Source organism: Herpailurus yagouaroundi, unplaced genomic scaffold, assembly GCF_014898765.1.
Source record: "Herpailurus yagouaroundi ecotype Mexico unplaced genomic scaffold, PumYag 29, whole genome shotgun sequence".
Lineage (NCBI taxonomy): Eukaryota > Metazoa > Chordata > Mammalia > Carnivora > Felidae > Herpailurus > Herpailurus yagouaroundi.
In genome coordinates this window covers 11,445,722-11,471,270 of record NW_024412377.1, presented here as the reverse complement: position 1 = coordinate 11,471,270, position 25,549 = coordinate 11,445,722, and the positions used below count along the sequence as shown (strand labels likewise).

The window sequence follows — 25,549 nt, the reverse complement described above, 5'->3', positions numbered from 1 at the left end:
AGGTGTCCGCGCCTCCGCGCCCGCCCCTGATTTCCTCCGCACGGCGGCGGCGGCGGCGGCGGCGCCTCGTGCGCGCGGTTATTTATTTATTTCCGGGCCCCAGAGCGCTTATAATGGAGCCGCTGTCAGCAGAACCTTCTGCTGCCGCCGCCGCCGCCGCTGCCGCCGCTGTCCCTCCTCTTTTTTTTCCCGGCAGATCTTTGTTGTGTGGGAGGGCAGCGGGGATGGACTTGAGCTTGCGGATCTCCTGCTAGAGCAGCCGCGCTTGGAGAGGGCGCCGCAGCCGCGAGGAGGAGCCGCCGCCGCCCCGAGGCCCCGCCGGACCCGGCCTCCGTCCGCCCGCGCCCCCGCTCGGCCCACTCGCCCCGCGCCTCCCGGCAGAGTCCCCTCGCGGCGGCAGATGTGTGTGGGGTCAGCCCACGGCGGGGACTATGGTGAAATTCCCGGCGCTCACGCATTACTGGCCCCTGATCCGGTTCCTGGTGCCCCTGGGCATCACCAACATAGCCATCGACTTCGGGGAGCAGGTAAGCCCCGGCCGCGCCCCCCGCCCGGCCCGGGCAGTTGCGCCCTGAACCCCGCGCCCCGCGCCCCGCTCGCACTTCTTGGCCTTAGACACCCGGGCGCCAGGGGATGAGAGCAGCGGGGAGTCACCTGCTCCGAGTGCCTTTTTTATCCTAGAACATTTGGTTGGGCTTGCAGCTTGTCAAGGATGACTTTTCCAGCACTCCATCCCCCCTGCCCCCAATTATTCAGCAGACTTTTCCAGCTCTCTCCGGAAAATGTTAAAAGACCAGAGGGATTAGAGCTTCACCTATAGAAGGGTTTTTAGTGCACAGCAGGAGTATTATGTAATTTGTTATTATGTAAACCTCAGGTCTGTAAGTAGTTGCATATATATATATAGCTCAAGTGCTTGGTTTTTATTTATCCGGTGGTGATGGTGATGGCGATGATGGGGAGATTTTGCATTACAGTGTGTCCAAGTTGGTTTCCAGGTACTTCTAATTTTTTGGGTGTTTTTTTTGTTTGTTTTTTTTTGTTTGTTTGTTTTTTTGTTTGTTTGTTTTTTTTGCCCAGGTATGGATTACGGGTGCCCAAATGATAAGCCGACCGTTGGCCATCTCTAGTTTGGCGTTTGTTTATTTTTTTCTCTCTTGGACCACTAAAGGAGGGGAGCACATTTTTGTTTGTTGCCTTCTCATCCTTGCTTCTTTTTCGTGCTTTTCCCCATTCCTCTCCATGTGGCGTCATTGCAAATGTAGCGCTGCAGACTCTTCAGCAGAGGGGCACTGGTACTCTGCACTTTGCCTGTGGGGACCGTTTTTGCAGGGCCTCGGGTGGGATGCAGCTACATCTCAAGGCCAGGAAGAGGATGGGGGGGGGGAGGGGGTCAGTTCCTTGATGGGCAGGTGTGGAAACCGGCCCGGCGTGTGATGAGCCACACTCCTGGTATTGTAGTACCTTATTTCTTTTCCTGTAAGTCAAGAGACTTCGAGGGATGTTTATATAGAAAATGCACCTATGTTAATGCACTTTTAGTTTTCCAAATCCAGTTTCTCAGAAGGGGGTTTGTTTGACTCCTCTAGTAGATGAGTATTGGCTTGGATTGGTCTTTCTGTACTCAGAACTTTTGACTGATTGCAACTCTACAGGCTCACTAATACTTAGCCCACATTGTAAGCTGCTTTTTTTCTGCAAATTTTCTTGCCAATAAGTGTTTGCAACGTAGTATAGTCTCTAGAGACCTTTGTCTAGTAAGCCAACTAATTTCCCTTGGTGAAATCTTACATTTTTTCTGTTGCCACTTTGCTCTGACAGTTGCTTTCCAGGGTCCCCCAAGGGCTTCTCTGCTCTCCATCTCCTTCCTGCTCACCATCTCTTCTTTCCTAGTTAACTGGTGACTTCGGGCATTTCCTATCATCTATGGAAAGGTTTTAGGACCTGAATTTACTACACTTCACATTTTAGATGAGTCAAGTGCTATATAGACACCCGAACCTTTTACTATTTTAAGGCTTATTTTCTTGGAGCCACCCCAAAGGTGGTCAGAAAGCCCGGGCTACTCACCAGCTTACTTGATCACTTCTCCCTGAACTGGTGTGTGTGGGTGGGTGGGTGGGTGTGTGTGTGTGTGTGTGTGTGTGTGTGTGTGTGTGTGTGTGTTGGGGTGGGGAGGGAGGATTATATGGGATAACTGGTGAAGATAAGAGTATTCTTTGTCGTAACTAAATGACTTGAAATATAACATAGTATTGCCTCACATTTGCCTTGATTTAATTCCAGGCTGATATCCCTAAGGATTTGATTTCAGTGTAAGGGAAAGGATCTCTCCTGAGGTCACAAAAGGGACGCTAGACATATAAACAGTTATACAGATGGTTTATCCTTGTGGGTCTAATAATTCAAGTGCCTTCTTAAAACATTGCTAACCTAATTATCATAGCTGACACAAGCAAAGTGGCAGAAGCGTTGTCTTTTTGCACAGAAGCTTTATCAACAAGTGTTGTTTGAGGTCCTTATCCCTTAAGCGCCAGTGCATTTATGAGGTTGCAGGCTGTCTGGTGGTCGAGATAGCTTGTCAGAGTTAGGGGTGAAGGGATGGGGGAAAGAAATCGACAGGTTTGCCAAACCTTGTTTTGCCAGTATTGTTTGATAATTGTTTTTGCAAAATATGACAAGGTTAGAGGGATGGAACTTACTTTTTCTTAGTTTTAAACTGAAGGAAGAGAATTAACAGTAGGAGTTGAAGAGTGACCTGGTCACATGTGGTAAGAACAGAGGAGCGTTTTACCCCAATTACTTGGAAACACAACAGCGAAGAGGAAGAATGAACCTGGTTGCAAAAGTAGGTCTACTTTAGACTTCAGAAAATATGCAGCTCTTGACTTGAGTTTTTAATCATAGTTTAGACAGATGGACACATGCAGATCTCTACCAATCTTCTGTGAGAGTGGGCAGGTATATTACACCTTCCCTTGAGCGAACAGTGCTTCATATTTCAGTAACTGACTAATGCTAAAGAAGAAATGTAACAAGGGAGTGCAAAGGTCAAAGGTCAAAGCAGCCTTTGGGTTGCATGCTGTGGAGATGATCGAGAAATGCAAAATTGAAAGGAAAACATCTCATTGGCTTTTAAGTCTCTGACTTGTCAACAGCAAAAAGATAGTAAAATGACTTAAAATGTTTCTTAGATGGGTTTTTTTTTTTTAAATGGTTATAAACATCTCTGTTGTTCCTGTAGAATATATGGACAGAACTTTTATGGACAGAATATATGGACAAAAAATGGGATTCCAGCTGTATACAAGATTCCATTGCAATTTGAATAAACAACGCAGATGTGACCGTGTAAAGGAATTATATAGTCATAAATTATCTCAGAGCTGTTAGTGCATGTGGGGGAGGGGCGAGGAAGAAGCCTGTAATGATTCATTCAGTGCCTCCTGAGATTCTCCATGAACATTCTGTTGTATACAGTTCCCTATAATTTTATAGGTCAGTCAGGGAGGAAACCCAAATATTATGGAGTATTCTAACAAGACTAGCAAAAGCTATTATCACATTTTAAATTTTGGTGGTGGTGGTACTTTGGGGGAGGGGGTGAGGGAGGGTTGAAATCTACACTGGGGAACAAAACTGTATGGAATAAATGACCTGCTTTGTAATATTAAACAGAAGCACCATAGGAAAGAATGAGAATAAATCCATTATTGCAGAAACTAAAATAATGTTTGTAGAACCCTGTAGATGCATAGAACATTTTATAATAATGGCAGTATATCTAGAATTATAATTTTATCTCTATTTTTATACACTGAAAATCAAAAGTGTTAATTGCTTCCATTCACAGACCACTCAGTATGTGCTTAAAGCATCTCAGCACATGTTGTCAATGAGGAAGGACTGAGAGGCTTAGACGTGTTAAGTCACTTGTCCAAAATCACACAGGTATTACTGGGCAGACCCAGGATTCAAGCCCACATCTGCTGGGCCCTTAGTCATTCTGCTGTCTGCCTTCTCCAGTCAGGCTCATCCACTGAAATCCACCCAGGAGTTCTTAGAAATTTAGGATAAGTTCTGGCTTTTCTGATTCCCAACCTGGGCTTAAACTTGATCTTAGCTGTCAGATTTTGAATTTATGATGTAAGACAATCATAAAATTCCATGATCCAAGAGGTTCACGGAAGAACCAAGTTATACAGATAATTCATATTGATAAATCAACAGTGTATCTTATTTTGTCTTTTGTTAAAAGGGAACAAAAAGATAAGCAACTGATACTTCACAATAAAATTGTTTAGAAATTACTTAGTCTTTATCACTGGAGCACTACAGATTGCTAAAATAGATTTTGAACAATGTATTTCTTTAAAATATCTACAGATGCCCATGTTGTCACTATGTTTAAAGGACTGTTATTTCTGCTTAAAACTAAACTTGGTACAAAGTCTTCGAATTCCTTAAAAGCCAAGTTCACCAAATTATGTTGGATAAATCAGTGAACTTTGTTACAAGCTACTTAACGACACTTAAAGCGTTAAGTACAAGTTTGTTCTGAAGACTTTGAAGGAGACAAGAAGGTTGAAATTGTTCTCAATTCAGAAGATGTGTTCTGGGCACCCGGGAGGCTCTGTGGGTTGAGCATCTGACTCTTGATTTCCCCTCAGGTCACAATCCCAGGGTCGTGGGATCAAGCCCCGTGTCAGGCTCTGCACTGAGTGTGGAGCCTGCTTAGGATTCTCTCTCTCTCCCTCTGCCCCTCCCCTATGCTCACGTTCTCGCTTTCAATAATAATAATAATAATAATAATAATAATAATAATAATAAATAAAAGAAGAAATGTGTTCCTCCAAGTGTCAGGCAATTCCTTTTTTCACACCAAAATGATAACTGTGGGTATTTCCAGTTGCCCTGAATGATTGATTCACTGAATTTGGTTGGGTCCAGTATGATAATTCAAAGACCTAAAGTTTTTATCTGTGAACGAAGAGTTTTGTATATGGAGTGTTACAATTAGTAGCATAAGATGGGCAGTAGGAATGCTAAGAGCCCTTCCTAACTTAGGAAACCTAGCGTTAGGCTTTCACAGTATAAGAGTCTCAAGTTGCTAATATCACAAAATGGAAAAAAAGGGAGGCCCAGGAAAAATAGTTGTATACATGTCCTTTCTGTCTACTAAGTAGAGAAATACATACCCCCACCCACCCAGACCAGGAGGTACAGGAATGGAAAAGGGTGAGTATCTGACACTGGCCACTGTTGGGAAGGGAGTGTGTGTCCATCCGAGGTCCCTAAGTGATGCAAGGGACTCCCCAGGCAGCTTGCCTTAAGTGATACTGAAACTGACCTACGTATGTTCCACTGCGCAAAGTACGTGAAGCCGGAAATGGCTATCTCAGGCTAGGTTTCCTAGTAATCATGGGGGGCGGGGTGGGGGAGACTTTTTTTCCCACCTATTCTGTACTAATAGAATACATTTCAAAATGACATTAATTGTTTTCTAATTATAAAAATAGTGTATGCTGGCTGTTTAAAAGTTGGATAAGGATTTTAAAATGGAGGAAAAAATAAAAAATACCCCTGATTCCACTCTGAAGAAAAAAAGCTCCTTCAACATTTTGCATATCTCCTGCCAATTTTGTTCCCCATAACCGAGATATATATATGTTTCACACGGAGGCCTCTTCCCCATGTCACTTGGAAGTATTTAAGTATGGTTTTAAAGTTTTATTTATTTATAGTTGAGAGAGCGCACGCATGCGTGCAAGTGTAAGCTCGGGAGAGGCAGAGGGAGAGAGAGAGAATCTCAAGCAGGCTTCATGGTCAGCACAGAGCCCAACGCAGGGTTCGACCTCGTGATGCTGAGCACTTACCCAACCGAGCCCCCCCCCCCCCCCGGACTCCCCAAGTACGATTTTAATAGTAGCCCAGTATTTGATGATACAAGCATGCGACAGTTGCCTTTGCTGTATATTCCGTTGTTTATTTTTCGTTCCTTTAGTATTTATCGAGTACCTACGTTTTTTGCAATGGTATTATTAATTTTTTATTACTTTTTATTATTGAAGAATAGTTGACATACTGCAACACAGTGATTTCACAATCCTGTACCTTACACAGTGCTCACTCCGGTAAGTGTGGTCACCACTTGTTACTATACAAGGTTGTTACAGTATTTTTTTTTTAACATTTATTTATTATTGAGAGACATGAGCATGGGAGGGAGAGACAGAGAGAGGAGGAGACACAGAATCTGAAGCAGGCTCCAAGCTCTGAGCTGTCAGCACAGAGCCCGACACGGGGCTCGAGCTCACGGACCGCGAGATCATGACCTGAGCCGGAGTCAGACGCTCAACCGACTGAGCCACCCAGGCGCCCCATAGTATTATTGACTGTAGTCCCTATGCTGTCCTTTCCACCTCCGTGACTTATTTATTTGGTAACTGGAAGTCTGTACCTCATGATCCCCTTCGCCTATTTCTTCCCCGATTTGTTTCAATGCTGAGGTTTTTTGTTTCCTGCAGTAGAAGGTTTCAGAGAGCATCTTTGTATAATAAGTAGATAATGTGTTTTTTTCTGACTGCCTTGGGCTTTATGCCTGGCATAATTTAGTGCCTTTTTCTGTTTCTCATTCATACACAGAAAATGAGGTCACTCTTCTCTGGCAGTCCATATTTAGTCAAGGACACCGTGACCTCCTTAGTCCAATTGATACTCAGGTCTCCATGGTGTTTCCCAGTTCTCTTTAGATGTACATCTGCATTTAAAGTACCTGCCTTTCGATGCACTTAAGTAAGTAGATTATCTCTAAAGCCACGGAGGTATAATCCTGCGGCGGGTTTCTTCACGTATTTATTTATTGAGTGGTTTGATGACTAGCCTAACTACTACTTTGTCAGAATACTTCTTCCCAAGCATATCCTTCAAAAGATAAACACTTCACATATGAAGATAGTATCTAACTCTCTTTCTAGGAGTACGTCACATTTTTTTAAAGCAGTGAGCCCTAAGAATTAACCGTTTATGGTACCATCTCACCTTTTCGATGCAAAACGCCGAGTGTATGCCAGGGGTCGGTAATCTGGTTTCTGTGTCTTTTCACTCTCCCTTGTCTGACTTGGACGGGTTATGTTGGGACGGGAAGATGAGAGTCCCCAGATGGAAAATCATTCTTTTTCAATGGCTGTGTGAGTTGGGATAAATAAACCTTGTGAAATTCATACCAGAGTGACTTGGGTGATGCCTACATTTTAAGAAGGCAATCTGGTATTTTTCAGCACCTACAATTCGAAGAGTTTCTGTGGAGGTACAATAGAAATACAGAAAACCCTGTTTTATGCACTATTATCGGGCTATGAGCTCCCGACCTAAGTGCGTTTTTTTGCTTACTGAAGCTTATCCTTTAAAATGCAGGTCATTGGTTTTCTTTTTCTTTTTTAGTATGGGAATTATTGTTGCTGGAAATAGGTGTTGCACATTTGTCTAGCATATGAAATAAATATAGTATATATGCAGGACATAATGTAACATTTTTTGGTGTCTTGTAAATATCTGTTGTGCTAGGCAATCCGGGATATATGCTGACAGGTGATACTCAAAACACTTAGAGAGTTTGGCACTAACCAAGATGATAAAAATAATAAAATAATAATTAGTAAAAATAGTTAATACACGATGAGTACTTTTCAATTTCTTGCTTCAGATCTCCCCTGGGTCTCAGAAACTAAAACAGTAGAATTCCGTGAAAAGTGAAGAATAAGTCATTTCGGAGGCCTCCTTTGGGAAAAAGCATATACACCTTATGATGGTTGTTTTCCTTGCCCTCAAATTGCTTAGATCCTGGTTGAGAAAACAGACATGAAACACTTTTGCAATCAGAAGGGCACGGACCAAAATGTGTAAATTGCACAGTGCAGTTTATGATAACACAGCGAGGCGCTCAGTAATTGTAACAGAGCGGGAAGGCTGTGCCAGCTGTGACATGATAGCTCTCATCTGGCCGTGGTCACCCCCTGCCTCCTTCTCTCTAGGTGCCCTTGTCATCAGAGTAGGAAGCGCCCCATCTGCAGAGGTGAAAACAGAGGCACGGTAGAGGTAAAAGCAGACTTCACAGCAAGCCCTACACATTCAGGGTTTGCTTTTGTAGGTTTTGTATTACTCTCATGGTTTGGGAACCGTTCACCTGCTGTTCCAACCAGATTCCACCGACAGTGCTGAGGACCCATGAGCTGAAAGTGACAGAGAGGACATTCTCTCAGCAGACGTGTGCATCACAACGTTTCTGCTTCTTCTCTGTGATTGCTCCGTCACACCAAAAGATGTTTTCAAAGCCCATCCTGGGAAGGGAGATACCTCGGTTATTTGTCAGGACAAAGGGGGTAATTTCTCCCCTAGATGAGGAGTTACCAGAAACAGCCTGTACCTCTGGTTCAGGAAATGTCACACGGTCCCAGGACAGACGGACCGGACTTGTTTCTAGTTGGGGGAGTACATTGTGGTCTAAGTTTGCTCTCAGGTCCTTGCTGGCTTTCGCACTTTTTATGGTATTTTGGTATCCGTAGATGGGCAAGGCTCTGGAAGAGTCTGACACCTTCAGTGTTGTTTGAGGATTACCTTTCTGGAAGCGTGGGTTTGGCGGTATAAATGTGCAACCATTTTCCTGATGGGTGTAGACATCGCTGTCCCCAACCTCGGGGGGCGGGGGAAGGGCTGTGTGTGACTCCTTGTCATACCTCCGAGCCCACATTCACCGGCACACGCTTCCCGTGCCTCATTGGTCCCTGCCTGGACAGAGACCACAGCTGGTAGGGGGGACTCGAGGCTGGGAGGAAATCAAGAGCAAAAGTGGGAACCCTTGGATAAGCAGTTGCAGAGGTGACTGGTGAGGAGACGCTGAGGCCCCCCGGGACATTGAGTTGGAATGACGTGGCTGAAAAGAGGGATGTCTGCCGGCAGGTTAATGCGACATTTTCTAGGGAGCCAGATGAGCCAGGGATGGGAGGGGGCAGACGTTGTAGCTGTGACTTCCTAGGCCGTGAGAAGTTACGGTGGCCTATTTTGTGAGAGACCCGAAGAGGTCCGGTCTGGGTCAGGAAGCTTTGAGGCTCAGCAGTCCCAGGCTCTGAGAGTTGGCCACTCCAGGTCATTGTCTCAACTAAGTGACAATGAGTCCACGTCAATAAGCTTTTCAAGATCCCTGCTTAGTTTCTTAAAAATATAACGTTAAGTCTAAGGAAGTATTTGACTCTCTGTCAGTTTCTATTTTGCCATCTGGCTTAGGTGTGCCTGTTCTGTTTCCAAAGCTGCTTTTAAGACAATAAAAAGTTTGGGCGCTCTTGAATCTGGAGATCTGCTGGCCGCCGGGCCGTGCATTTTAATAGAGGGGACTAGTAGTGTAGAGAATCTAGAACAGCAGATTACAAAAAAAAAAAAAAAATTGTCTGACATCTGAGGGCTTTAAATGGCTTGGCAGGAAACTCACTGTGGCTGGGACACTGAGGCCTCCCACCATGTGCGGCCTGAAGTTGACATTTTATAAAGACAAACTGGGCGGAGGAGAGTAACAAATAACCGTGCTTAATAAGAAAGAGGTAACGTTCACCTCTTGGGGATTCTAGCCGAGCCCAGTGAAGAAACAACTAGAAAGGCACCTCACAGCCAGCCCGATCTGAAATGAGGCAGTCAGAGTGTCTCTTCTCAGCCCCAGATGTCACGCGCGAATGCGGTTCCCTAGCATACTCTTGGAGACCTGGTTTTTCTTCAAAATCGGTTCTGGGGCTTTATCTCCTCCCTTTCCAGATGCAGCATCACATCACCCGGAGCCTGACAGGTGCTCAAGATGCACCTCCTTTCTACTCCCACACAAAGGCACATACCTTTAGGTATTACACCCCCCCCCCGGGCCGCACACCTGTCGGGCCGTTGACCAAATTTGGGCAGGTTCCCTGGCACGGGTGGTTCGTAAACCCTGTGTTTACCAGACTTCCCTAGACAAACCAGTGTTTCAGCAGTGAAGGGGAATGGGCTTGGACTCACGTGCAGGGACGGTGGACAGCCACCGAAGGGCGTGGGCTGAACCGCCTTGTTTTTCTAGAATCATTATTTACTCAGATTTCTTTTAGGCCAACGCATCTTCTTTCAGAGGGGGTCCTGGCAGGCCTGTGTTTCATTTCTTTTTAAAAATGGAGGTACGGTTTACATCCGGTGAAATGCACAGGACTCACGTGTACTGTCCCGTGAGTTTTGACAGACGACCAATGCATAGCTGTGTGACCCAGACCGCAGCCCAGATACGGATCGTTTCCGTCAGCCCGGAAGGTTCCCCAGTGCCAGTCCCCCAGAGGTAACCACTATTCCAGTGGCCAGCTATGGCTTGATATTGTAGATTTTAGTGGATTCTAGCTAGGTGGAGACTTTGGCTTTCCGTGTAACATAACTTTGTTCCTTGTACTCTCTGGTGTTTTCAATTCTGATCCTTCACGTGTATGAACTGCTGATGATTTTGCTGTTCAGCCATGATAAAAATTAAAGTCTGATTTAAAAACTAACACCACGTGGGGTGTCTGGGTGGTTCCGCCGGTTCAGCGTCCGACTTCGGCTCAGGTCATGATCTCCCGGTCCGTGAGTTCGAGCCCCGCGTCGGGCTCTGTGCTGACAGCTCAGAGCCGGGAGCCTGTTTCGGACTCGGTGACTCCCTCTCTCTCGGCCCCTCCCCCCGCTTGTGCTCGGTCTCTCTTACTCTCAAGAAGAAATAAAACATAAAAATAAGTAAATAAATAAATAAGTAAACTAACTAACACCGTAGAACACAATGCGGTATATGCCTACTATGAATTATTCCTCCGCCTTCCAGAGGAATGGAGTGGTGGTGTATACTACCACACAGATGAACCTTGAAGATATGCCACTAAATGCAAGAAGCCAGACACAGAAGGACAGCTGTGGCATGATTCCACTTCAATGAGGTCCGGGGAATAGAGCCCTAGACAGGAAGGGGAACAGTGGCTGGCGGGGCTTAGGGGGGATCCTGTTCAGCGGGTGCAGTTTCAGCTGGGAAGGACAGTGTTCTGGAGATGGGCGGTGGCAGTGGCTGCACCATAACGTGAATGCCCTTCATGCCGCTTGGACCGCATGCTTAAGAGGGGTAAAAATGCTAAATTCTCGGGGTGCCTGGGTGGCGCAGTCGGTTAAGCATCCGACTTCAGCCAGGTCACGATCTCGCGGTCCGGGAGTTCGAGCCCCGCGTCGGGCTCTGGGCTGATGGCTTGGAGCCTGGAGCCTGTTTCCGATTCTGTGTCTCCCTCTCTCTCTGCCCCTCCCCCGCTCATGCTCTGTCTCTCTCTGTCCCAAAAATAAACGTTGAAAAAAAAAATTAAAAAAAAAAATGCTAAATTCTCTGTTAGGTATATTTTATCAGAAGGGAGAAGTTTTAAGTGACGTCATAAGCTACTGGGAATGCCTGTGGCTTTTGAAGAGGGTCTCTCTTTAAAAAAAAAAAACATTAATCTATTGTAATTACAGATGTTCATTTTCATTATAAAGGGGAGGAAATTAAGTAAAAGTATCAAGAATAAGAACCACATGCAAACCTAATCACCTAGACAGAACAGCTGTCTCTTATTTTACCACCAGTGTGCTTCTCGCCTCTTTTTTTGTTTTTTGGTTGTTTTTTGGCATGTATTTTATCTTTTTTTAAATGTTTATTTATTGAGTTTGAGAGAGAGAGTAGGGGGAGGGGCAGAGAGAGAGGGAGAGAGAGAACCCCAAGCAGGCTGTGTGCTCACGACCATGAGCTCAATCCAGGGCTCCATCCCACAAGCCGCGAGATCCCGGCCCGAGCCACCATCGAGGGTGGGATGCTTAACTGACTGAGCCACCCAGGTGCCCCCGCATGTCATTTAAAACAATATCGTAACCTCTTTCCATTTTATATGTAGGCAGTTGCCCTTGACGTTAAGTATTCATCTAGCATGTGATGATTAATGGCTTCCTAGCATTCTCTCGCATAGATATGCCATAACTTATTCTCTTGTGGTTAGATGTGCAAGTTGGTTCTGCTTCATTCTATCTTGAATAATGTTTGGGAATGTTTTTGTACAGAAATCTTTGCACACATCTGATTATTTCCTTGGATTAATACTCGAAATACTGACATACGTGCGCCCCTCTTCAAGGCTTCGGCACGGCACCGCACTCCTGCAGAAAGTTCCAGTCTACCCTGCAGGTGCCTTGTGGGAGTGTGCCACAGGCATTCCTTGCCTGGATGCTGTTTCACAGTCCAGTGACTTCCGCCCCCAGGAATTTGCATGCGAGTTCTCTCAAAGCCACATGGTGCTCAGTTCCTTCAAATGATTTCTTTTATTAAAAGCATTTTTTTTTTTTAAATGCTGACAGATCAGTGTTACAGAAGGTAACACTTTTAAACTGTTTCAGGACGTCCATTCTTTTCAGTAGGCACGTTTTGGACCAAATCCCTACTCTGCATGGGGCTAGGCATAAGCACAGGAAAGAAAGGATTGTGTTGGCTTCACTTGCATACGTCTGGAAAATACCTGCTCCTAAAGCTTTCAAGGCGGAGAAAAGTGCTTTTCGATGAGTTCCGTGATGCTCAAGAAATGTGCTTCCTAAAACGTCCCAGGTGAATACTTGGGGGAGGAGAAAAAAGTTACTGACCTTCCTGGATGCCAGGCCCTGCCCTAGACACGGGGCATGCACTGTGGAGGGTCACCTTCCCACTTCAGAGATGAGGGCATTGGATAGCTGTGCCTTGCGTGGTTCAGCCTCAGCCGAGCAGCCTGGCTCCTGGGACGGATGGCGCATGCTTGGAGTCTCATCGGAGAGTGTTTGTGTTGACTGTGTTGTAGGGAAATGCAGAGCCAGTGATGTTGAGGGGAACTGGAAGAGAAAGCTTTCTCGCTTTTCTGCCACCCTGACCACGGCTCCTTCTGGTTAACCTGTTCTCCTGGCTATTTACCTTCCACTCTGGAGAGCAGAGAGAGTGCAGATGGTTCGCACTCATTCAGAGGTGCACCGAGTTCCTGTGGCTTCTCGGTTCTTCCCCACACCTTCTGCCCAGTAGTGTCTGTCAGCAGTCCAAGCTGAGCACAACGAGGTTGGAGGGGGAAAAAAAAACAAAAACAAAAAAACCACCCACTCCTGACAGGACCCCTGCGTTTGACCTCCATCCCTGGACCCACTGGCTCTGTGACCTTGAGCAAAGAACTTGACCTCAGCGGGCTTCAGTTTTCCCAACAGCCAAATGGGGATAAAGGGCTTGCGTACCTTCTTTTGGAGGTGCAGGCCGAATAGAGACTGGACACTCGAGTGCTTTGAAAAGCACGGAGCGCTGCACGTGTGCGAAGCAGTGTTGCTAAGACTTTGAGCCCGCTACGCTGCGGCTACACCTGTTTATTACTAGCCTTGACTGTCTGACCTTTTTCTTGCTCTGTATCGATACAGTGACTTGCAGAAAGGAGATTCCTTTAACTGGAGCCAGCGAGGGTGGGGCAGACAGAAGCGTGCTGAATGAAGATGCTGGTAACACTTGGATTTTACAGCATGGGTGCCAGCAGTGCTGCTGCTTTTTTTGGTTTGTTTTTTTTTACTTTGGGGAAAAGAGTTTTAAGGCTCAGCATTCTCGCCCCTTGGGGCTTTTGGGTTGTTGGTTTTTTTTTTTTTTAAGTTGAATTACTGGGATTTAGGTAATGTGCTTTTTGAAACGATAGGCTGTATCTACTTTTAATTATAGGCTGCTGTCTGTCACAGAGTTGAAGGAGGACGGTTGCATATACCACTGACCCCTTCTCTCACTTAGACATACAAATGGCGCCAGGCCATTCTCAGTTGTGTTGACAGTTATGGCAGTGACCCACCAAGGTGTTTTTGCTAAGTTAAAGTGTGGTGGGTGCTCAGTGAGCTCAAAGTTGTAACCTCCTTCTCCAGGTACGTACGGTGCTGTTTCGGAGCCTTTGCGCTGGTTAAATAATCGGGAAATATGGAACACAGAGGAAATAGGTCTTCATGAATCTGTTCATTCAACAGATGTTTCTTGGACGCCTACTATGTCCCAAGCACAGCGCTAGTCACTAAGGACAGACTAAGAAAAAGGATGCGATCCTTGGCTGCACAGCGATTATCCCATAGGATATGGGAAAGGGACAGACAGGCACTTTCTACAAAATATGCTCTCCCTGGGTCAGTCTCCCCTGGGATCCTATAAGAGGAACCTTTAACGTTAAGGGTCGGGAAGCTCTCTGTTCCAGCTGAGAGACCCACAGAGGATAGTATGTCCCTGTTCTGAAAAGCAGGGGATTCAGGTGAGGAGTGACTGATGCTTAGCTCGAATTGATCAAGGAACCAGGCTGGGAGGGTGCCGGGTCAGGGTGGCAGGACCAGTGGAACCCAGACCCCAGACCGGCAAGGTCCGGGTAAGGAGTTTGGCTTTGGTCCTGACCGCAGTGGGAAACTTTGAAGGTTCCCAGTGGGGGTGTGGTGTGCTTGGATTTGCATGTTTGAAAGATAATGTTGGTTTCAGTGTGGCTAATGAATTAGAGGGAGGTGAGAGCTGCCGTGGCAAGGAAACCAGCAGAGAGGAGAGGTGGCCTAACATAGGGCTGGGGCGGGGAGGGAGAACCGAAAGGAAACACCTTCTAGAATCAGGTGGGCTTGGCCACAGGGCGCGAGAGGGCGTAAAGTTTGCCACCAAACTTGAAGAGAGCCGGTTCCAAGGGAAGAGAAAGAGTTCCATTTCATTCATGTTCATTTGTTAATAAATTTAGTGCAGTGTTTGAAATTGCTTGCCCGAGAGAGCACATAAAATACGCAAAACGGGGGGAGCTACGTGAATAGTGTCTGTGTAGCTGTCTTTTGTCCCTCTGTGTGTCCGTCTCTCTCTCCCCCTTCCTCCCTCTCCCTTTCCTTCCCTCCTTTCCTCCCTCCCTCCCTCCTCCTTCCCTTCCTGGGACAAGTTGGTCACATTCTTTGTAAATGAGAGCTTCTTACATTTTTACCTAAATGCAAATACTATGAATATTCATTTTTCTTTCAACATGTAAAAATGCTTTATTAGAATGCAGTCAGTTCTCAGCCATTTGCCTTAATGAAATAGTGATGTGGAAAATTCAAAAACATTTCTGCGTATTTGGCCCTGGAATGCCTGAGGACTTTGGGGGAAGGAAATTTATCTGCATCATCATGGTGCTGTGCTAAGGATAAGATTACCCTTGCACCAGGTGCCTGGTGACAGCAGAGAGATGCCATCTGGAATTAAATTTGATGAGGCTCCCTGGTTTGCTCTTTCTGTATACTAAACATTTGCTGAGTAAACAGTAGCGAGTGGACTAACCTAGAGGGGTTCCTGTAATGGCTTTATGTTTGTTTATGTGTCTTTTAGTATTGTCTGAGCTTCCTGTGTGGTTATAATTCATAAAACGCATTTAGAATACATTTTGCTATAGAAATATTATAAATTGTGGCTAGGTTTCCAGGCCTCTCTACCAAAGCTATTTAACCCTTAATGTTCTTAAAACATTATATATCTGCAACGAGGAGTAGTAGAAAACCGTGCTGTTAGAATAGTAGGAATCAGGGGGGCGGGCACCTGGGTGGCTCAGTCGGTTGAGCATCCGACTTCTGCTCAGGTCATGATCTCACGGTCTGTGAGTTCGAGCCCCACGTCGGGCTCTGTGCTGACAGCTCGGAGCCTGGAGCCTGCTTCGGATTCTGTGTCTCCCTCTCTCTCTCTGCCCCTCCCCTGCTCATGCTCTGTCTCTGTCTCTGTCTCTCTCTCTCTCTGTCAAAAATAAATAAACATTAAAAAATTTTAATTTATAAAATATATTCTCATTATATGGGAGAGCTGTTCCACCACCCAGGGGCACGTAGGCTCACCTTGCCCGGAAGGAGGTTATCTGTCATCAGTGGACATCTGTAGAGGCCATGCCTGGCCATGAGAGCCCACTGGCCCCGGCCACCCTCTTTCCCCTCCTCAGAGGTGAGCTCCACTTTCCCTGTGAGTCCTGGGTCCTCTCGAGCACCAGGGAGTATGGAGTCCAATATTGGGGCAGAGAGGTGGCAAAGCTCAGAGCTGCTGAGAGCCTGTGGTTCACAGGCACCGTAGCCAGAGGCCTGCCTTCCGTGCTCTGGGGGTTTCTGAGTCTCCAGCCTCCTCCCCGGTCCCTGTCTGAGGGTCCTAGTGAAGATGGGTCCTCCCTTTTCAGCACCCCCCCCCCGCCTTTCACCCCAGCCTCCCCGCCTCTCTGCTGCCCAGTATTACTTTCTTACAATCTAATCATCAAATAAAACAAGACAAAACAAAAAAAAAAAACCCAAAACCCTCAGTGTGGACTCTCTGAGCTTTAATTGGCCACACCTTCTGGCAGACATCGCGGTTTCCTTCGCTTTTCAGCACCTTTTCATAAATCAGGTGTCTTTTTTTAAAAGATTATTTTTCCTTTCCAAGCACTCATTAATTTCAGATTGGGTTGTCTGGATTGCCACGGTCCTGAGTCGCTCGCCTTTTCATGGCAGCGGGCTCCAGAAGAGGCAGAGGGTCGAGCTCATTCCGCCCTTCCTGGAGGCCCCAGGCCCCTCCCCTCCCCATACCCCCCCCCCCATGGGGCCTGCACAGGTCTCCCCACCTTACCTGGAGCCCCGGAGGCAGGGCTGGGATGTGATCCCCCTGTGGTGGCTGTCCCCGACGCCCTTCCCCTTGGCACTCAGCACAGGGGGAGCCTCAGGCGGGCATGGGGGAAGAGAGCTGAGATTGCCTGCCTGCCCAACACATGGGATCAGCTCAAGGTCAGAGCATCTGTCCCATCTCTTATCAGCCAAAGTGCATCCGTCCCTCTAAGTCGGAGGGACAGCAAAGTGAGCTCACTTCGTTTCACCCTAAGCACACTGCCTCTCACACAGCTCAGCTCAGGGCCCCCCTTCCCCACCCAGAGGGCAAGCCGCTCCTCTCAAATGTTGAAATCTGGCACCGTGTCAGGGAGGGAACTACTAGCTGCGTGGACTTGACTCTCGGATCCACCCACTGGTCCTAACGTGGATCCCAATGAGACCGACTACCTTGAGAAACAATTATTCTTGCATTTTCTGGTGAAAGAAAAACATGCCAAAATATGCCCTTTCGGGTGAGATGTTTTCACCTGAGGGAAAAAGTCGGGGTGACTCGAGTACTACAAGGTGCGGCCTGGTAAGGAGGTCTTAACCCCCGGCAGGTAGGAAAGGATGCCGGGGAGCACCCCTCCCCCGACCACTCCTGGTTAACGGCCTTCACCTTCAGCCCTGGAAGTTCCCAAAGACCAGGCTTCCTTTAGGGGGTACACGATCCAATGACCGTTGAAGTAGTATCTTACCGAATGGCAGTCTTGTCTGATCGGCGAGTACGCGTCTCCATCTGGGGCAGAGGAAGCACCCTGCACAACTGTGGTTGGGTTAGACTGAGGAGCCTCGGACGTGCAGAGGAACGGTGTTGAGACGCCATTGCCATATTAGCGGTGGCCTCCTAGCAAAGAGCTTTATGTGCTGCGGACGTTTCATCGTTAGAATGGGCTGCAATCAGGGGCACTTGGGTGGCTCAGTCGGTTAAGCGTCTGACTCTTGATTTTGGCCCAGGTCATGATCTCACAGTTCATGAGATCGAGCCCTGCACTGGGCTCCGTGCTGGGCTGCAATCAAACCAAAGAGTTTTTAATGCATCATATTATGTCACAGCAGTAACAATATTATATTACGTGACCTAGCAGGGGACCTGAGCAGAAGGTAACGCTGAAGTAATATTAATCTAATCCCAAACAATATTGCTAGTAAGCCTATCTGCCCTCCCTCCCTCTGATGTATAGTCTGATCACCTGTAATTTCTGTGCAAATGGTTTTCTTTAATAAATAGTTTTACAAACTGTGTCTATATACATAACATTGTAAGAGGGGAAAGTCCTTTGCTTTAAGGATTCTGAATGTGTCACATCACTTACCATGACACAAAATGAGAGACTATGGTAAAAAAATAGAATTAGAATGCTTCCCCCGGCCCCCGCCCCCAGCAAAATCCAAATGAGAAGGTGAAAAAGAAAACGCACTTGGGACAGACGTACCTGCCGGACCAAGTTTACAAAGAAGGAATCCAGTCTCTAGTTTGTGCCAGTTCCTTAGCAACTGAGGTTGACAGGCCCCGAAGGGGGGAGCATGGAAATAAGAGCAGTGGATTTTTAAAACACAGCGCTGTATTGTAAACTAAAACCCTGTCCCTCTTAACCCAGAACTGTGATGTGTAGTTGTGTGCAACGGTCTCCCCTTCGAGCTTGTTAATCATTGATTACATAACCGTGGCAACATTTTGATAGTTTTGTGTTGTTTGAGGTTTCCCTTAGCATCATATAAAATATTTATAGGTTGTTTGAAATAAGCCAGTTTGTTTTTCTTCTTTTAATGGGACCGCGTTCCGTTTTTAAGAGAAAGGGGGAGAAAATCTTAGAAAAGTAAAGCATGGATTTGCCATGAAGCTCATAGTGGGGCCTTGAAACTACAGCCTGCAGCCAGGCTGGATGAGAGTACCGTACGATTAATCTTGTGGGGACTCGAGGCTCATGTGGTTTCCCGAAATGTAGCAGGGGCCTTCTTCTTATGCGTGTGTTAATTGTGTTTTTCCAGGGGTGGACAGCTCCTGGGCATAAAAGCATTTTTCTTCTTTAATCCCGTCTTTGAGGTATTTTTGTTTATTGGCTTGCTTTTTGAGGTTTTGGTGGGGAGGGGGATGGGAGAAGGGAGAAAGTCGAGGGAGATAAATTACCTTTTTTCTTTGCAACGACTCATTAAAATACTTTATAACCTCCCTCTCCTCGTAATATCATTTTCTTCCTAGTAGTTGCTACTACTTGGTCCCAGAGAGGCGCGGCAATACCACTTGAAGGTTCTCTTCTCCGTTGAACGGAGTGTGAAACTTAAAAAAATCCTTACTGAATGTTGGACGGTGGTTTCTCCTGGGGTCTTGTAATGAGCAGGGGTCGTTGGAAGGCAGAAGGTCCTCCCAGACTGAGCGGGAGAGACTCAAGATTGCCAGAAGGATCGGGTGCGTATCTATCGGCACCGAATAAACAGACGTTTCTGCGGCCGGTCCACACGCTCCGGCAGCCTGAGCGGTGGCCTGGCCCCGAGCAGTCGGTGTGTGTGCCGTGCGGAGCCAGACGACTCAGACACGAAAGGTGGGCCTGGTGCAGAGGTGCGGCCGGGAGCACAGCTGGAGCCCTTGATCTCCCGTCCTTGATTACAGCCTTTTTGTTCCCTTAGCAGCGCTGTGAACTCGTTCTCTTTGCTGAAGCGTGCAGGTCTCAGCGGATTGCAGGGTGCTTTCCTTTCTTCCCCAGGGAGGGCATCCTGGAACAGGGCCGGCCTGCAGCGGCAGCAAGGGCAATATTGTTTCAAAATCAGCAACCGCCCTCTTTCCCCCTCAAGGGTCTTTGTTTTCTTTCCTGGGCCCCGTCTGCGTCCTCTTGGAGGTGCCTGCGTTTTCCTCCTTTACCCCCCCTGGTGTAGATGAAAATGGGACGGTAATGACTTTGCCCTTGTCAGCTACGGTTTAGTGACTCCCTCCGTCCCGGAGAGCCGTGCACGGTTTTTGATGCAGGGCCCTTCATTTGGCAAGACTGTGGTTTGGAAAGCACCAAACGTGTCTTTCTTCGGGCCAAAGGACCTCTTCTAAATTGAAGTTTGCTGCTTTTGAGCCGGTAGCCGAGACGTCTGGCGAAAGCACTGAGGTAGCACATGTATCTCAGAACACCTTAGGCCAGAGGGAAGGCCAGGGAAACTTGGCAAATGTCACATAATCGCGTGTTTAGGAAATAAGCCGGGCTGTTTGCTTATTGTACAGAGAAAGAATGGACCAGAGAGAGAAACCTAAGGCAGCAGGGTTGTCCCGAGACTGCCGACCTTAGGAATATTACAAAACTTAAAAAAAAAAAAAAAAAAAAAGGCTTTTCTACCCAAATTCGGGGCAACGAAGGCGCGAGGCAGAGGGGGACACCCCGCAGCCCAGCGAATAAAGTTGCTCTGCTCTGCAGCCAAGAGACTCGTTCCCTCTTGTGAGGGATGTGAATGTGAACTTGGCTGCAGGGCAGGGTGGTGGGGAGATGCCAGAACACTCTGTTGTTCCCCTTCATCCCTGCTTCGTGGGTTCACAGGAGTAAGAGAAAAGGATCGCGTCCATTAGGACAAGGTCACGCTCAGATGTCTACAGCAGAGCGCGGTTCTATTCACTTACCCGAGGAGGTGACCTGTGTGCCCGCTGTGTCTGAAAGGTGCCGTCTCGGCTGCCAGGTGTGGAAGTCAGGACTGCGGTAACCGCTTCCCTTTACTTAGTCCTCCTTGGGTGATGGCCTGGATCCTCCCCTACCCAAAGCCAAGACCAGGGGCCAGGGCGCATGCCGGAAGGGGTGGAGGGCGGTGAGGGAAGTAGGGGAAGAGCCCACCTTACTCCTCAGTTCCCTCCTGCCTGCCTCTTCCTCCGGGTTCAGTCTTCTGACCCCCGTCTGTTCTTGCTCTGTGGTCTCTCCTGGTACTCTCAGATGGGCTCAGTTTTTGGTCAACCCCCAATGGTCGCTGGGAGGGACTCTCGTGCACTGAGGTCTCGAGTGTCACGGACAGACGAGAAGCCCAGGGACTCGTTGGGCAGGGAGCTGAACAGCCCAGGAGACGGAGCCTCTGCTGCTGAGGTGGAGACAGTTACCAGACGCGGGAAGTAATGTGTGTGAATGTTCTAATCACTCCGTGTTCTGGCCACAGTGTAGACGCCCGCCTACCCTGAAGCCCTCAGCAAGACTTCGCTGTGCTGAACACAGGAGGTGACTGGGTAGAACAGGTGTGCTGTCCAGGGATCTCCCAAGTGTCCCGCCTTGCATGTCCAGAACATTCTGCCTTAGGCGTTATTGCTGAGAGAGGAAAGGGAAGGTGATCACCATCCAGTGGTAACAGGATTCTCAGTCGTGGCTCATGAGCACTGAGTGAATGGAGGAGACACTTCAGTGTTGATCATCAGCCTGGACAGAAGAACACCCACCCTCCCGCCCCGGCCAGCTCCGTGTGTTCCCAGTCCAGCCCAAGAAACGTAGCTGAGTGTTTTCTCAGGATGCTGCAGACTAACGGCTTTGATGCTCCACAGGCCTGGATGATCAGTTCATATGTGACCTATTCGCCCAACAGTAATAACGCGGCATGAATCCCGCCCCCCCCCCCCCACCCCCGGCTGGTGTGCTTGGGGTGCTGCTTGGTCAGAACTGGTCTCTGTCCTTGACCTTCAGACCTGCCAGTGAGCTGAGCTTTGGATGCGGTTCGCTCGTGGCTGAAACACAGCAGCAGCCTTCAGGACCGGCAGGTGAGGGAATGATGGGCAAGACCAGCAGCCGAGCCTCAGACAGCTCCCAGGCGAGGTCAGTATTACACAGGGGACGCCGATTAGCTGTTGGCCAGCCCTGCCTTAAGCAAAGCAGGCTGGAATGAAATCTTCCGTTTCCTCACTATAAATAGCTTCCTATGTATCAATACCTAGGAGTTCATCCGATTTTAGCAAAAGCATCTAGTTAGCCTCTTACTCTCTCCTGGGGGCAGACATGTGCCATGTTTATGATCCCTTCGTTAAGCGCCAGCCCCTCACGTTTTTCTTAGAGCTTCAGGATTGGCACCTCATACTGGAATTCTAGGATTTGGGGCACACTAGGTTGTTACGTACTGACCCCGGCTTCACCATGGATGAACCGAGATGTCATTTATGCGAAGTGGAACCAGCCAGTTACAAAAGGACAAATGATACATGGTTCCACTCAGGAGGTCCCTAGAGCAGTCAGATCCGTAGAGAAGAAGAGAACGGTGGCCAGGGGCTGAGGGGAGGGGGCGAATCAGGAGCTGGTGTTGGATAGGGACAGAGTTTCAGTTCTGCGCCGTGAAAAAAGTCCTGGACGTGGACAGTGATGGTGGTTGTTCAACAGTGTGGATGTACTTAACGTCACTGAATTTTCCGCTTCAAAAATTGTTAAAATGGTCGATGTTATATTATGGATAGTTTACCCCAATTAAAAAAAAATATTTTAAAAGAGAAATATCATGTATCTTGGGGTGCCTGGGTGGCTCGGTCAGTTAAGTGTCCGACTTCAGCCAGGTCACGATCTCACGGTCCGTGAGTTCGAGCCCCGCATCGGGCTCTGTGCTGATGGCTCAGAGCCTGGAGTCAGCTTCGGATTCTGTGTCTCCCTCTCTCTCTGCTCCTCCCCCACTTGCAGTCTGCCTCTCTCTCTCTCAAAAATAAATAAACATTAAAAAAGGTTTAAAAAAAAGAAATGTCACGTATCTTATGCTTTAATTACTTCCCCTTAGATCCCTTGTTTGTCCAGGAGGAAGAGGCCTGATATTTCCTTTTTTTTTTTTTTTAAACAAAATGTCTGTATGTTAGCTCTTCATCCCCCTAAACATTTTTTTTTGCCCCGTTCTACCTAATGAGTGTAAAACCAGTAGAAACAATTATTAAACATATCAGTCATATACATTTCCCCTTACAACTTTCAGGAAAGTTCGTGACACGTGCTATAGGGTAAAGAAGAAAAAAATCATGATTAAGGTATTAACCTGTCAAGTTATATAAAACCAAAAGACATACTAACTTGGAGCAGCTGTGAGGTCTTTTTCTGAGGCTCCACTCCGTGGGAACTGATCCTGTCTCTTCTATTGTTGTAGAGGCCCTTGGGTCACCTTTTAGGATGCACCTTGGTTGGATGTCTCTCTTTTTTTTTTTTCCTTAGGATATTATTTTAAGTAATCTCGACCCCCAACACGGGGCTCGAACTCACCACCCCAAGATCAAGAATCACCTGCTCTACCGACTGAGCCAGCCAGGAGCCCCGCCTTCACGGTCTTGAGGTGTCAGAACACCTTTTCTTTTGGGACAGACTCTAATGAAGCTCCCTGGGCATCATTAGAGAGCCAGCAGGAACTCCTTTAACCTGATAACTCAGAATTTTGAGGAAAACTTCAAAAACAAAGGTAGTACTTCCTAAATCAAATTGTCATTTCTAGAAACCATCTTAGGCAGCAAACTCCTCAGCAGCTACTTTTCCTTGAAAGTAGCAACTACTGTAACCATCAGAAGACCAGAGTCGACAGCACTGTGCTGCGTATCTGCAAGTTGCTCACACTGGACCTTAAAGAGCTCTTATCACAGGGCGCCTGGGTGTCTCAGTCGGTTAAGCGTCCAACTCTTGATTTTGGCTCAGGTCATAATCCCAGGATCATGGGTTCGAGCCCCAAATTGGGCTTAGTGCTGACAGTGCAGAGCCTGCTTGGGATTCTCTCTCTCCCTCTCTGCCCCTCCCCCATGTGTGTGCTCGCTCGCTCTCTCTCTCTCTCTCTCTCTCAATAAATAAACTTAAAAAAATTAAATAAGCATGTTGAATATACCTCAGTAGAGCCATTTTTAAAATTCTTTTAATTTAAAATTTTAAAAAGGAAAATAACAGGATACATAATAAAAATATAACTCACAAATCAGAAGTGCACAGCTCAATTTACCTTGCGACTATAACATTAGATTCAAACCCCGGTTAGAAAAATCAGAATTTGGTTGAGGTCTGAATCCAGAAAAGAATAACCCATGTTTGTGACTTGTTTATGTTTAACATTCACCGCCTTCCTAGGAAATTGTGGTTCCTTCTCGATGTGGTTCTGTCCTAGGACAAAATAGAAAACGGGGTACCATCTCCCTCCTGGAATAACATAGCATTCCTTCTTAGAAATCTTTAAATCGTGTATGTTGGATGCAGGACGAGGAAAAAATAAACTATCTTGCAAAAGTGTTCGGGGATTGCTTGCTCTAGCCAGATGCTCCACTTTGTGAGACTAAGAGAACATTGGAATCTCTTTTCGAGCAAACTAGTTTATGGGGGGCGTGATTGGGATGAAAGCAAAATGTTACCACCCGTCGCTTATATGGCAAGAGCCTCCCCTAATAAAACATTTAACAGCTTCTCATGTATTCTCTTGCCTAGTCTGAAGGTTTTAGTGACATTCACGGAGGGCCTTGGCTAAATATCTCGGACGAGGCCAGCCTGGGCGTTATGACGTTAGATCACAGAAAGGGCCACGTACTGGTCATTGTCTCTGGTTCATCCTGCAAGTGGTGACATGGTCCTGGGCAGTCAAGGCAGGGGTTCCTCCCTCTGATCGCAGATGTTTCGATGGCACGTTCCTTCCAGAGTCAGAATAAATACTGGGTTCCATAGACACGCGCCCTGTGCGTGAAGTGCCCTATTTAAGGTGCAAAATTAGAATATTAAGAGTGGCAGGCTATGCAGTGAGTTCCATTGGGACTTTCGTTCTCTTGTCCAGCGTCTTGTCGTTTCTTCTAGAAAATGAGAATCTAGAGCTTGGCATTTTCTAGTCTGCATCCGAATCTAGCCAGCCTTGAAAACGGAACCAAACAAAAACTCTTTTTTATGCTAAAGATTTTCTTAAAAAGGTATCTTTCCGGTTTTTGTTCTTAACTGATCCAACTCTCAAGAATTCAGGCTACAGAATACGCTGGAATTCTGTGCTTTGAGAGGACCCAGTCAGACAGCAAGCCCCAGCCGTGTGCCTGCGTGTGCGTGTGTGTGTTCATGACTGTCTATGTTAGAGTCCTATCCACCTGCCTTCGCTACTCTCTCTGTTAAGGATGAGAATGAAATAGCATAAAATCTTCCCTTTTCCGGACGTGAAAAGTAAGTTGGTATCTTCCCGAGTTCAACACTTAGGTTGAAATCGAAGTCAGGAAGTGGGAAAAAAAATGTGCTGCGGTTGCTATGGCAACCCACTGACACCTCTCACGCTTTGGTTTCAAGACCTTTCCCCCTCTGTGAAACTAACAGGGCACCAGGCTCAATGGGCTCAAACAGCGAAGGGAAGATATATTTGGGTGGCTAGGTCAAAATCACTTGAAGGGTCTTTGCTCAGATGTGTATGACTTGTTTTTCATTTGGATTAGTGTTCAAAGAGATTCTCATGCTCTTTACAAACACCTGAGTCCCCCAGCGGCCAGGCCTTTGGTGTTCTTTGTCTTGCCGGGGATAGTGGTTCTGTTCTGTTCTGTTCGGCGGCCAACGCATGCCCACCTTAGGGGCCGGGAGGGGTCTGGCTAGGCTTCTGCCGGGTCACAGCTGCATTTTGTATACACTGGCAGAAAAATTCACACCATGGAGGGTTGTGTTGTGTTCATTAAATGATTTATTGAAAAAATAAGCTGTTTATAAACTGTCCTTTATCAGAAAGTGTGCAAAGAGCCATCTGCCAAATAGCATAATCCCACTGGAGTGAGGCAGACAGCCCCTCGGGGACCAGTTGTTTTGTGCTGGAGGCTTTCCCCTCTGTTTCCTCTCCCGTCGCCTCGGGCAGGGGCAGGCCCTCCAACTGCTGCGGGGGGGCCCCCCCCCCCCCCCCCCCCCCCCCCCCCCCCCAACCTCCAGGCTTGCACACGGGAAGGTGCTCCTAGCTGTCCGGAGAAGGATGCTATTGCCTGGAGCGTGATTCCATA

The 25,549-nt window shown here is 47.3% G+C and overlaps 1 protein-coding gene across 2 annotated transcripts in view; it reads left to right on the top strand.

The window, feature by feature from the left end:
* The first annotated feature begins 50 nt into the window (after positions 1-50).
* Positions 51-25,549, top strand: part of ANKH (ANKH inorganic pyrophosphate transport regulator) — a 139,560-nt gene continuing 114,061 nt past the window's right edge. Inside the window, exon 1 of one of the 2 annotated variants that reach the window (XM_040494157.1) lies at positions 51-527. In XM_040494157.1, the coding sequence (XP_040350091.1) occupies positions 432-527 (96 nt within the window). In that variant the 5' untranslated portion in view covers positions 51-431. The remainder of the gene's footprint in view (positions 528-25,549) is intronic. The other variant, XM_040494154.1, reaches the window with a different exon arrangement.